Source organism: Aulonocara sp. 'chitande type north' Nkhata Bay, linkage group LG15 (assembly GCF_057382095.1).
Source record: "Aulonocara sp. 'chitande type north' Nkhata Bay isolate Kocher_YH1m ecotype deep benthic linkage group LG15, A_spYH_male_GT1.1, whole genome shotgun sequence".
NCBI classification, from domain to species: Eukaryota; Metazoa; Chordata; class Actinopteri; order Cichliformes; family Cichlidae; genus Aulonocara; species Aulonocara sp. 'chitande type north' Nkhata Bay.
Window position 1 is genome coordinate 10,323,248 of NC_141358.1, and position 10,705 is coordinate 10,333,952.

The 10,705-nt window shown below is 40.8% G+C and overlaps 1 protein-coding gene and 1 pseudogene across 1 annotated transcript; one reads left to right on the forward strand and one right to left on the reverse strand.

Annotated features, from left to right (window-relative positions):
• The first annotated feature begins 207 nt into the window (after nt 1-207).
• Nucleotides 208-8,398, forward strand: gata4 (GATA binding protein 4). The gene is made up of 6 exons (XM_086264118.1): nt 208-944; nt 5,209-5,375; nt 5,488-5,613; nt 6,004-6,085; nt 6,344-6,498; nt 6,683-8,398. The coding sequence occupies exons 1-6, from the start codon at nt 422-424 to the stop codon at nt 6,806-6,808; spliced, it is 1,179 nt and encodes a 392-aa protein (XP_086120244.1). The 5' UTR covers nt 208-421; the 3' UTR covers nt 6,809-8,398.
• A 71-nt stretch (nt 8,399-8,469) lies between these two features.
• Nucleotides 8,470-9,506, reverse strand: LOC147312553 (uncharacterized; annotated as a pseudogene).
• Nucleotides 9,507-10,705: the final 1,199 nt, after the last annotated feature.

A 10,705-nucleotide genomic window follows, 5' to 3' on the forward strand; every position in this document is an offset into this window, starting at 1 on the left:
AAGTGCTCGGCCTTCGCCAAATCCATGTGATAGGCCTATCTGGAATCCATGAAATAAATACTGTGCAGTTTTGGAAACGTCATTAGAAAAAATGTTTGGATTTGTTTTTGGCAAAAAGAGAGAGAGAGAGAGAGAGAGAGAGAGAGAGCGATAGATAATGACAGCTGGATCTTGATCACAGGGTCTGTCACTCCTCCTCCACTCTTGTGTGTTCACTAATGCGTTTATTTTCACTTCTCTGAGTGTTGCGCTGTTTTGCTTGACTTGATCAGATCTGAACAAGTAGCCTGACTTAAGCCAGCTTCGCGAGCTGCTTTAAACCAGATGTTTTGCGGTAACACGCAGTAGTTCCGTGCGTAACCGCATCCACACAGCCTTCATACCTTCTACCGACGCGGATGTCCAGCTTCAAGGTGAGGATATGTACCAGGGCATAATGACAAGCAACCACGGACCCTCTTCATACGAGGCCGGATTTCTTCATAACGGCTCGGCGGGCACCTCTCCGGTTTATGTCCCCACCACCCGGGTCGTCACACCCATGATTCCTGCGCTTCCTTACCTTCAGGCGCCCGGTGCGTCGCAGCAGAGCAGCCCGGCGTCGAGCCACTCTGCGTGGGCACAGCCGGGGGCAGACTCGGTGCCCTCATACAACCACTCCCCGGTGTCTCCGCGCTTCACTTTCTCCACCAGCCCGCCTCTGTCCTCCGGGGTGGCCACGGCCCGGGAGACGGCAGTTTCTTACACAAGTCCGCTGAACATCTCCGCTAACGGTAGGGATCACTACAGCGCTCGCGGTCTGAGCGGGTCGTATCACAGCCCTTATTCGGCCTACATGAGCCCTAACGTGGGCGGAACGTGGCCGGCGTCCCCCTTCGACAGTCCGGTTCTCCACGGTCTCCAAACTGGCGCTCCTCCTGGGACAACAAGACACCCCAACATAGGTGAGGAAATAAAATACACTTTTACACAAATACAGTGTTTCAGTATTTTAAGAAGGAAAAACGCACAAATGAAATGGATTACAAAAGGGAGAACACAATTATTTGTTTAATTTAGAGATTAAAAGTTGGAATTAATAAGAGTTAATCGGCGAAACTAAAAAATATAAAAACGTGCATTAATTATTAATGGTCAATATCAATTTTGGCTCCATTTTGTTACTTTTACGCGGTTGTAAAGAGGCAGATTGTGATTTTAAAGAAAGGGTAACTGAATTTTAAAACATTAACACCATGAACAAGAATATATGTTTTTACTCATATTTACACATTTAACGTACAATTTCTGATAGTTTATAAAGATATAAAATTATATAGACTTCGGGAAAATCTTCTAAAAGTTCACGTTTTTACATTTATGCTGATCACAAATGAACATTTTCACACAACCTAAATTGAGATGCATTTGAGTGCAAATCCACACAGTTTTATATCTATAATAATTCAACAAAATTAATAATACGTTTTATAAGCCGTTTTAAATGTGTGGCACACATCTCTAAATCCCTATATATATCTATACCTAACTATATATCTATGTATGTATGTATGTATGTATGTATGTATGTATGTATCTATCTATCTATCTATCTATCTATACACACACACACACACACACACACACACACACACACACACACACACACACACACACACACATATATATATATATATATATATATATATATATATATATATATATATATATATATATATATATATATGAACACTCATCAGGCTCAATCCAAACACCCAAAGTTAGACTTACAATAGTTAAACATAAACAACATACAGGAAACATGCTATCTATTAGTTATGAATGAATCTGAGCAATATTATTGGTAAGATTGAAATTAGTATTTAACACAAGTGGAGTTGATAACACCATTTGCGGTTTATGAGCTGTGTTTGACTGTGGCCTTTTGGATCAGGACAGATTTTACTTGCTGGGAATCTCATCCATGCGTCACATATCATCAATCATTTATTAAAGAAGTCTTTCACGATTCTTATATATATATATATATATATATATATATATATATATATATATATATATATATATATATATATATATATATATATATATATAATTATTATTTAAAAATACATGTTAGAAGTCACTTTAAGGTGAACAGATTAATCTAATATCTGACCTTTATGTACTGGATGTGATTTTGGCCTGTAGCTGCAGCCTGCAGTGTACTCTGAACCATGGATGACGGAGATTTCACAACACATTCATTTTGCTTAGGCTGTCAGATTTTGTGTGGCTCACGTTTTGCATAGTCTGCATCACCAATAAGCACTGTGTTTGTTTAAACTGTCTTCCCCCCCTACATCTAAAGTTTCTGAACTTATGCAGAACGATGGTGGGCAACATCTTTTAATTCAAACGTGCACAACTGGCCACTTTTCCAGTTCAGTATCCTCAGAAGTAACCAGTCGTTATCGCTCATTCTTCACCACATCAGTTATTATTCACAGCTGATTAACAGCTCATTACTTCCTCATTTCTAAATATCATGTACAGTTTCCATCTGCCACATCCCCCCTCCCCACCCCCCAACCCTCAACAGTTTCATGGAGAAAAAAAAAAGCATCTCTCAAATTATCTCTAAAAAAGAGAGATAACAGCATTGATCCAAACGGAGCTCTTCATCTTATTACAATCACACTCGTCACAAAGACCCCTGTGTTCACTCTGATTTGGTTTACAAGCGTAACAGTAACACCTCACTGTTGTGCAATCTCAATAAATTCAATCAAGTCTCTGTGTTTAATTAAGAGGCTTTCAGCCGGGTGCCGAAAGCACATTGTTCTGGGGAAAGGGAAACTCCCTCATTTGTTCCGTAAAGATGGAAAAGAGGAAATAAAATCTAATCAGAATTCATTCATTAATCAACGCACAGAAATGCTCAGTGACATTTAGCTTGAATGGATGTGAGGGCACTAAACTAAAATCAGTTTTGATCTTCAAATGGAACAACTAAATTCACTTTAGTTTTGTCTTTTGAGCAAAGCTATCATGGTCGTGTTAAAATTGCAAACCATAAATATATTGATTGTAGAAAACAACAATATTGGCATTTATTAAGTGTGGGATACAATGCATGGATTTATTTATGCTTAAATTGAACAATCCTTTGCTCAAGTTTAATTAGATTGGGGGGGGGGGGGGGATAACTTTTCAACTAAAGGACAGCATAATTCATCGATATTTCAGATTCTAATATCTATGTTATGACTCTGATAAATTCCTGGAAGTCATGAAAGCAGTTTAGGTGGAATTTGTATGAACAACATGGAAAAAAATACAAAAATTCTATTAAAGTAAAATCTAACAAAGTACCCCTAAAATCAGGTTAAATTGTAATAATTAATATGTGTTAATAAAATATTAATATAATAAAATGTATTTTACTAGGTAAAGCAAGAACAGCAAGGTAAAAAAAAGAACAAATTGAAGGCTTAAATAAGGTATCAAAAATAAACCCTGAAAGAGGTGATATTTTAATACAAATATTTTATTATTATGCATTCAGGCATGTTTAGTCTTTTCATTCTTTCACTCATGGGGCCAATTAAACAGTGTTGTTGGATAATGTGTAACAATGTGTCCTATTTCGCATGCTGGCCCCCCTTTTTTACATTTAAAAAAAATCTTTTTAAAAAAACTTTAAAATCAGAATTTAAATCAGAAAACTTGAGTGGAATACTTAGTACAGTATGTACCCTAAAATTTTGCCATTGCTGAAAATTGAACTGTTAATTTACAGCAGTACATTATTATAATTATTATTGTTTCTTATAGTAGCTAATCACGCTGTGTTGGCCAGCATGTTGAGTTAAATCACTTTTCTTAATTGAAGTTTCATTGAAATTTCAGAAAGATTTATGACTTAAATGATAATCTGATTAATTAATCTGGTTATGTTTCCCAAAATGCAAAAGTGTAAAATCCCAAGAAAATACTCAGAAAATACTCATTCTATTAAAGTTAAATCTTTTAATGTTAAAAATAAGTTTACAGATACAATCATTATCTTGCTGACTTTAGCCTTTTCCTTGTAACAGCTGACACCATGTACACTCTGTATTTCTATTTTCACTCCTGGCCTCCTAAAGCATTTGTGTCTGGGTTTTTTAACCGCACTATGATAAACGCTGACATATAAACAGTGGGCATGAAAACTTCCATTTAGATATTTCTTTTGTGTATTGTCTCATGTTGCTGCGTTGTGTTGGCTACAATTGCTGCCTCGCTCAAGGTTAGCTCGCCCTGTCGTGTCTGTTTGGCTCTCAGCCTTGAGGAGGCCTGCATGTGTGCAACTGCCTGTCCGGTTGCACAGCGCGGCGAGGGAGGAACACATGTGGGCCAGATTTACGCTATCTGAAGAAGAGCAATTATGCACAGCGAAGTGTGTGTGATTAAAACACATTAGGATTTGAACGGGACGTCCACAGTTAATACGTTGCTGTTTTCTGCTGTTTATCAAGGTGCTCTCAGACCTGACACGTATTTTAGATTACAGCTCGTGCTGGTGGTGGCATTGCTGAAATATGAAGAAGGACTAGTAGTGTTCTCACCTCTATTCCAAAGATTGATGTCTCCTATCCCAAATAGTTAAGAGGTTCTTGGGAGACACTTTGTTATGTGCCAGATGAGAGAGTGAAGATTACATTTATCACATTTATCAGATGTCCCGCTAAGTGAAAAAGAAAAAGAGAAAGAGGTATGATAGACATTTCAGTAGGACTGAGCTCTATTCCATCTTTATTTCCAGCCACCCTTTATCTCATGGGGGTGGGGGTAGGGGGGTTGCGAGCTAAGGAAGGACTCCAGGTTGCGGTTGTGTGGGCCCCTGAGTGGATCCAGCCTGCACCTCCTGCTGGTGCATGAATGCCACTGTACTGCTTGATCACTGTCAGGGTCTGAATGTACAGGAAAGCAATGGATTATTATTATTATTATTTTTTTTTATCAGCCAAAAAAAAAAAAAGGAAAGCAATGGATTTATATTTGCGGTATCAGAGCGGCTGGAGGTTAATTTCTCTAAGAAGTATTGTAGCATAACTGTTCCAGTAATATTTGAGTGTTACTTCAGATCATATTTTGTATTTTACTTACAAAAGGTTAGAAATGACCAGTGGCCCCATCTCAAGAAAAAGAACTTTTTGGCTTATATTTGTCATCTCTTATCAGATTTGTTTGATGACTTCGCTGAGGGCCGAGAGTGCGTGAACTGCGGAGCGATGTCAACCCCCCTCTGGAGGCGAGACGGTACCGGTCACTACCTGTGTAACGCCTGCGGGCTGTACCATAAGATGAACGGCATCAACAGACCTCTTATCAAACCCCAGAGACGGCTGGTTGGTCACCCACGATTTCATCTTCTCCTTTAGCAAGTCCTGTAAAACAGATGCTTTCATCTCTTTGCTAAATGTCACTCCACTGACGACCGACATGTTTTATCTGTGGCAGTCTGCCTCGAGGAGGGTGGGCCTGTCCTGCACCAACTGTCACACCACCACCACCACCCTGTGGCGACGAAACGCAGAGGGAGAGCCGGTCTGCAACGCCTGTGGGCTCTACATGAAACTCCACGGGGTAAGAGAGAGAACAATGGGAGAACTCTTGCACTCTTCTTCTTCTTTCGGGTGCTCCCTTTAGGGGTCGCATCCATCTCAACCTATCCCTGTATCTTCTTCTGTCACACTTCTTCCGTGGTCTTCCTGGCAGCTCCACTATCCCTCCTCTACACATGTCCAAACCATCTCAGCCTTGCCTCTCTAACTTTGTCTTAAACTTGCACATATGATGGTTTGCAAAATAAAAATTAATGCAGAACATCTAAATGAAAAGACATTAAGAAACTGCATCAAGTCAGTGATCAACTTTTCCTTAAAAACTGTTTTCCAGCCTTTTTGATTGTTTAATGTATATTAATACAACCTGCGTTTTCTTTAAGGTTCTTTCTTTGTCTTTGTGTCTCGACAGGTCCCTCGACCTTTGGCTATGAAGAAAGAGGGGATCCAGACCCGCAAACGCAAACCTAAGAACCTCAATAAATCCCAAACTGGTGGGCTTCAAAAACACACTTGATTATATTTGTGTTTCTATTTAAGAGCAAGCAGGAGCAGAGCCGTAAATGTCGTTTCTCCCCTGTGTTCTACATTAGAGTGATAATTTTCTGCTGTCACCTGTTGTCCTTTGTACTTTCAAACCGAAGAAATAAACGTTTTTAGATTTATCAGTGCAAATGTGATACAGGTTTACGTATCAAGGACGGATCACATGTGTACAACACCTGTAACCTCACCTGTGCTGTACCCTGCAGGGACACCAGGCAATGAGGGGGCTCCGATTACACCCAGCAGCACTCCCTGCGCCTCCACCACCTCCACCACTACCACCACTGCAGAGGAGACTCGCCAGATAAAGACGGAGCCAGAAAATCACAGCTTGTACACACATCACAGCTCACATGCACAGGTGAGACACCTCAATGGCGAAATCTCGAAGGACATTAAGAAATTTACGATAAACTCAGATTTTTGGTAGACATTAGTGTAAAAATCAATGCCTCCCTAACCACGTGTCACTCAGAGGTAGTGGGAAGTGAACAGAAAGATGGCAAAAATTCCACTTCTCATCACCTTCTCCATTATCTCTCCAGATTTCTGCTTTGCCAGCCTACATGGCAACTCAAGGAGGCCCCATTCCCCTGAAGATGTCCCCTGGGGGGCACAACGGGTCCTCTGGCTCCAAAGCTGAACCCTGGAACAGCCTAATCCTGGCTTAGAAAAAACCTACAACCCAACATCTCAAAAACCTACCTAACCACAGAATACCTATTAAAGTCTCCTGACAGACTCTGGGTTCAGACCATCTGTTTCCTGCCCGCTGTGCAGCGTTGTCAGTGCAGGAACAGAAATCTGGGAGCTACTACAGAAGAAACGAGGCCTTACAGTGCTGCACACACTGTGTGTGAACTCAGAGCAAACAAGGACTTGAATGGACTTTGTTATAGAAATCTGAAAGAAGAGCAGTGACTAGATTCACTCAGTAACACGACAGAAAACTTTTCGTCACCCTCCTCAACAGATAAATACTGTAACATAATACATGACAATAATAGTTATAGTCATTTTTTTTAAATTAACTTTTTTTTTGATTTGCATATGATTGTGGATATTTTGCCAAAAAGGAAAAACATTAAAATACACAAAAAATGTTTAAAAAGAAAATCACAATTTTTAAACTTAATGTAAAAAGTTGCACCACCAGGTTTACAGAAAGTGTATTTAAAGGCCAGCTCAGATACATGTATATAAAAGAACCAGAAATATAGTAGAGTTGATCACTTTCCACTGGTTGTATCAAGGCAATTCAACAATAGACTTTCCACACATTTTTCTTCATGGTGCTTAAAGCTTTGATTTTTTTTTTTTTAACTGTGTGGGATAAAATCTTCCCTTGGATTCATCCAAAGAAACTGGCACGCTGTTTAGGGGAAAGTACAGTGCCTTTTAGGGTTTGCAGGTTTAATTAAACGAGTACTTTTTTGTAGTTCAGTTGTAATGTAATAAGATTGCAGCAGACGCAAACTATTAAGTGTTTCTATGCAGGTTAAATTCAGCAAACTGAAACAATGAGCGATCTGTTATACTCTTTTCAAACTGCAATAGAAGGTAAAGCAAATATAAAACAGGTTATATAGAGTGTCCCAGGGATCCACGGCAGTGGGCCATCCTGCACAACAGTATGTTTTGTCATTGGCAGATCGGTATTTCTGCTGACAAGAATCTGCAGTTAAAAGGCAACTGTGTAATTAGCCCATCTAACCTTTGAATGACTATTCCCCCCTAAACTTACTTTATGGGATCCACCACTCCCCAGTGCCAGTTATCCGATCGCTACACGATCTACTACTCAGTGCAATAATAACAGCTCCTTATCACTTTCTTCCATTCAAAGTATGAAAAATACACGTCAGTATTGGCATCTCTTACAACACATGATAAACTACCTGCGCAGGAAGAGTGCACGTGATGATTGTGATGTGGAGGCCACATAGCTCCCCCTGCTGACAGATGCACAGGCATGCAACCACTGGACTTTAATTAAAAGGTTTAGCGCCAAACCACATCATTATCATCACCGTCATCATCGGATTACCATCTACTATATAAGGACTGACCAATAAGCTGTATAAAGGATTAACTGTACAGTATGTTAGCATTACTTCAATTTGCTTTCTAAAAGCATGGAGGCAACCATTGTAAATGTAGGATATTGCTACTGCTTCTATGTAAAAACTCCACTCCAGTATGATCTGTGACATATTGTAGACAAAGACACTAATAAAGACACAGCATTTTGACATAATGCAAACAGTATGCAAAGGTGGTGGAATTCATTCTGTTTCTAATGACAGTGTCTTACAATAACTTCATCTTCTTCTCAAAAGCACGTGGAGCCTTTGAGTCCTCTTAATTTCCCAATTTGTAAAAATTGCTCTGTGATGTTCACGGTGTTTTTGGTAAAAAGCTGAAGGGCACAGTGGTTAAAGTCCTCAGTCAACTTTTCTCTGATGACCTCTGCACACTTGTCCTGTACCAAGTCCCTCCAACACTGCTGAAACGCAAGTCTCATTATATCCTCGAGGCCAGCATCACACGCTTGTGAGCTAAATGTGTAACCAAGTGCAAAAACACGCCCTCTTTCTAAATATTCCTGGAGACTTTCGGTACTCATCGAAAGCAGAACTTCTGCAGAGTCGATCAGTGCCTTCACCCTCTGCGTCAGGATTTTTTTTCTTCTCATGCGCTGGTTTGCTTTCAAATATAGAACGCATGCTTTTAAAATAAGTCTTCCTGTCCTGCTTCTGCATGGTGGCTGCAAAGTGGATGTTTTCTTGTTGAGGCCCCAGCAAGCGCTTAAGAAGAGAAAACACAGTTTCACACAAAAGATTAAGATCGGTGCTCATTTCAGCTGCTTTAACATAACTCTCATAGTCCACAGTTTGATTTAGGCACTCCACCTGTTTGTAGTTAACACCCTGAAACAGATTTTCTCTGGTTCCTCTAAAGCCCAAGCACTTCATATGGCCAATATGAGTCTTCACTCCAAGTGCATTCCACCTCTCCAGAGCCTTATGAACCAAGTTCAGCATGCACGGGTTGGCATATCTTGCCAAACTTGGGCTGTTCACAGTGAAGATGTAGCCCTTTATGTCTTCAGAGAAACTCTCTGACTCCAGAAGTTCCTGGGTTTGGCTGATAACGAGGTCCTCACTATGTTCTCTATAGTTAGGATAATAAGGCCCGTACATGATAATCTCCTCCTGTCTTTCAATCACTGCCCAAGAATGCTGTTTGTCGTCTTCACAGCATTCATCAGTGATGTCGTGGTGAAACTAAAAAATTACTGTTCACTGAGTCATTGAGGAAAAAATGATTTGTGGCTTGATTAAATTTTAGATACTCCAAAACTTTCATCCCAGATTGCTGTGCGTTAGCCCAGGATGATGTCAGCTCCAAGAGGAGATTGGTCCTTCTAGTTGCACAGGCTTCACGTGTCCAGGGGTGACCACAGCTTGTCCTGTGATGCAAATATATCCATTATTAATGAATTTCACACAAAAGCTGGACAATGAGCACGGTGGCACGGTGGTTAGTACTGTTGCCGCACAGCAAGAAGGTCCTGAGTTCAATTCCACCATCAGGCCGGGGTCTTTCTGTGTGGAGTTTGCATGTTCTCCCCGTGTTTGCGTGGGTTCCCTCCGGGTACTCCGGCTTCCTCCCACCGTCCAAAGACATGCAGCTTGTGGGAATAGGTTAATTGGATAATCCAAATTGTCACTAGGTGTGAATGTGCGAATGAATGTGAGTGCGAATGGTTGTCTGTCCCTGTGTGTTAGCCCTGCGACAGACTGGCGACCTGTCCAGGGTGTACCCCGCCTCTCGCCCTATGACAGCTGGGATAGGCTACAGCGACCCCCGCGACCCTGAAAAGGATAAGCGGAAGCGAATGGATGGATGGATGGAGCCGGACAATGACGATGTTAAACCTCGGTTCTTTTAAGGACATCTGTAGTTTTATGGGAACTGTGTCTGGTACTGATGAAGAGCTAAAACTTGTTGGACACTTGCTGTGTGAATGGCAAAGAAAAGTGATTTAAGTGACCTGGTTCAGGGACATGAGATGGTTGTTGATGCCAAAAGAGCTCAGCCGAATATTTCAGAAACTGCTGCTGGGATTTTCCCACACAAAAATCTCCAATGTTTACAGTGAACAGTCAGAAAAAGAGAAAATAGTTGTGTGAAAAAGTCTTGTTGATGTCAGAGGTCAGAGGAGAACGGCCAGACTGCGCTGAGTTGATAGGAAGGCAACAGTAAATCATATAAGTGATTGCTACAACCAGCATATGCAGAAGTGCATCCTTGAATGCACAGCACCTTGAAACAGATGGGCTTCATCAGCAGCAGAAGACCACACCAGGTTCCACTCCTGTCAGCTAAGAACAAGAAACCGAGTCCACATTTCACACCTGCTCACCGAAACTGCACAACAGAAGATTTGAAACATGTTGCCTGGTTTGCGGACTCTCCGTTTCTGCTGCAACATTCAGATAGTAGGATAAGAATTCCGGACTACACGGACGCATGGATCACTCGCACCTTGTATCAATGGTTCA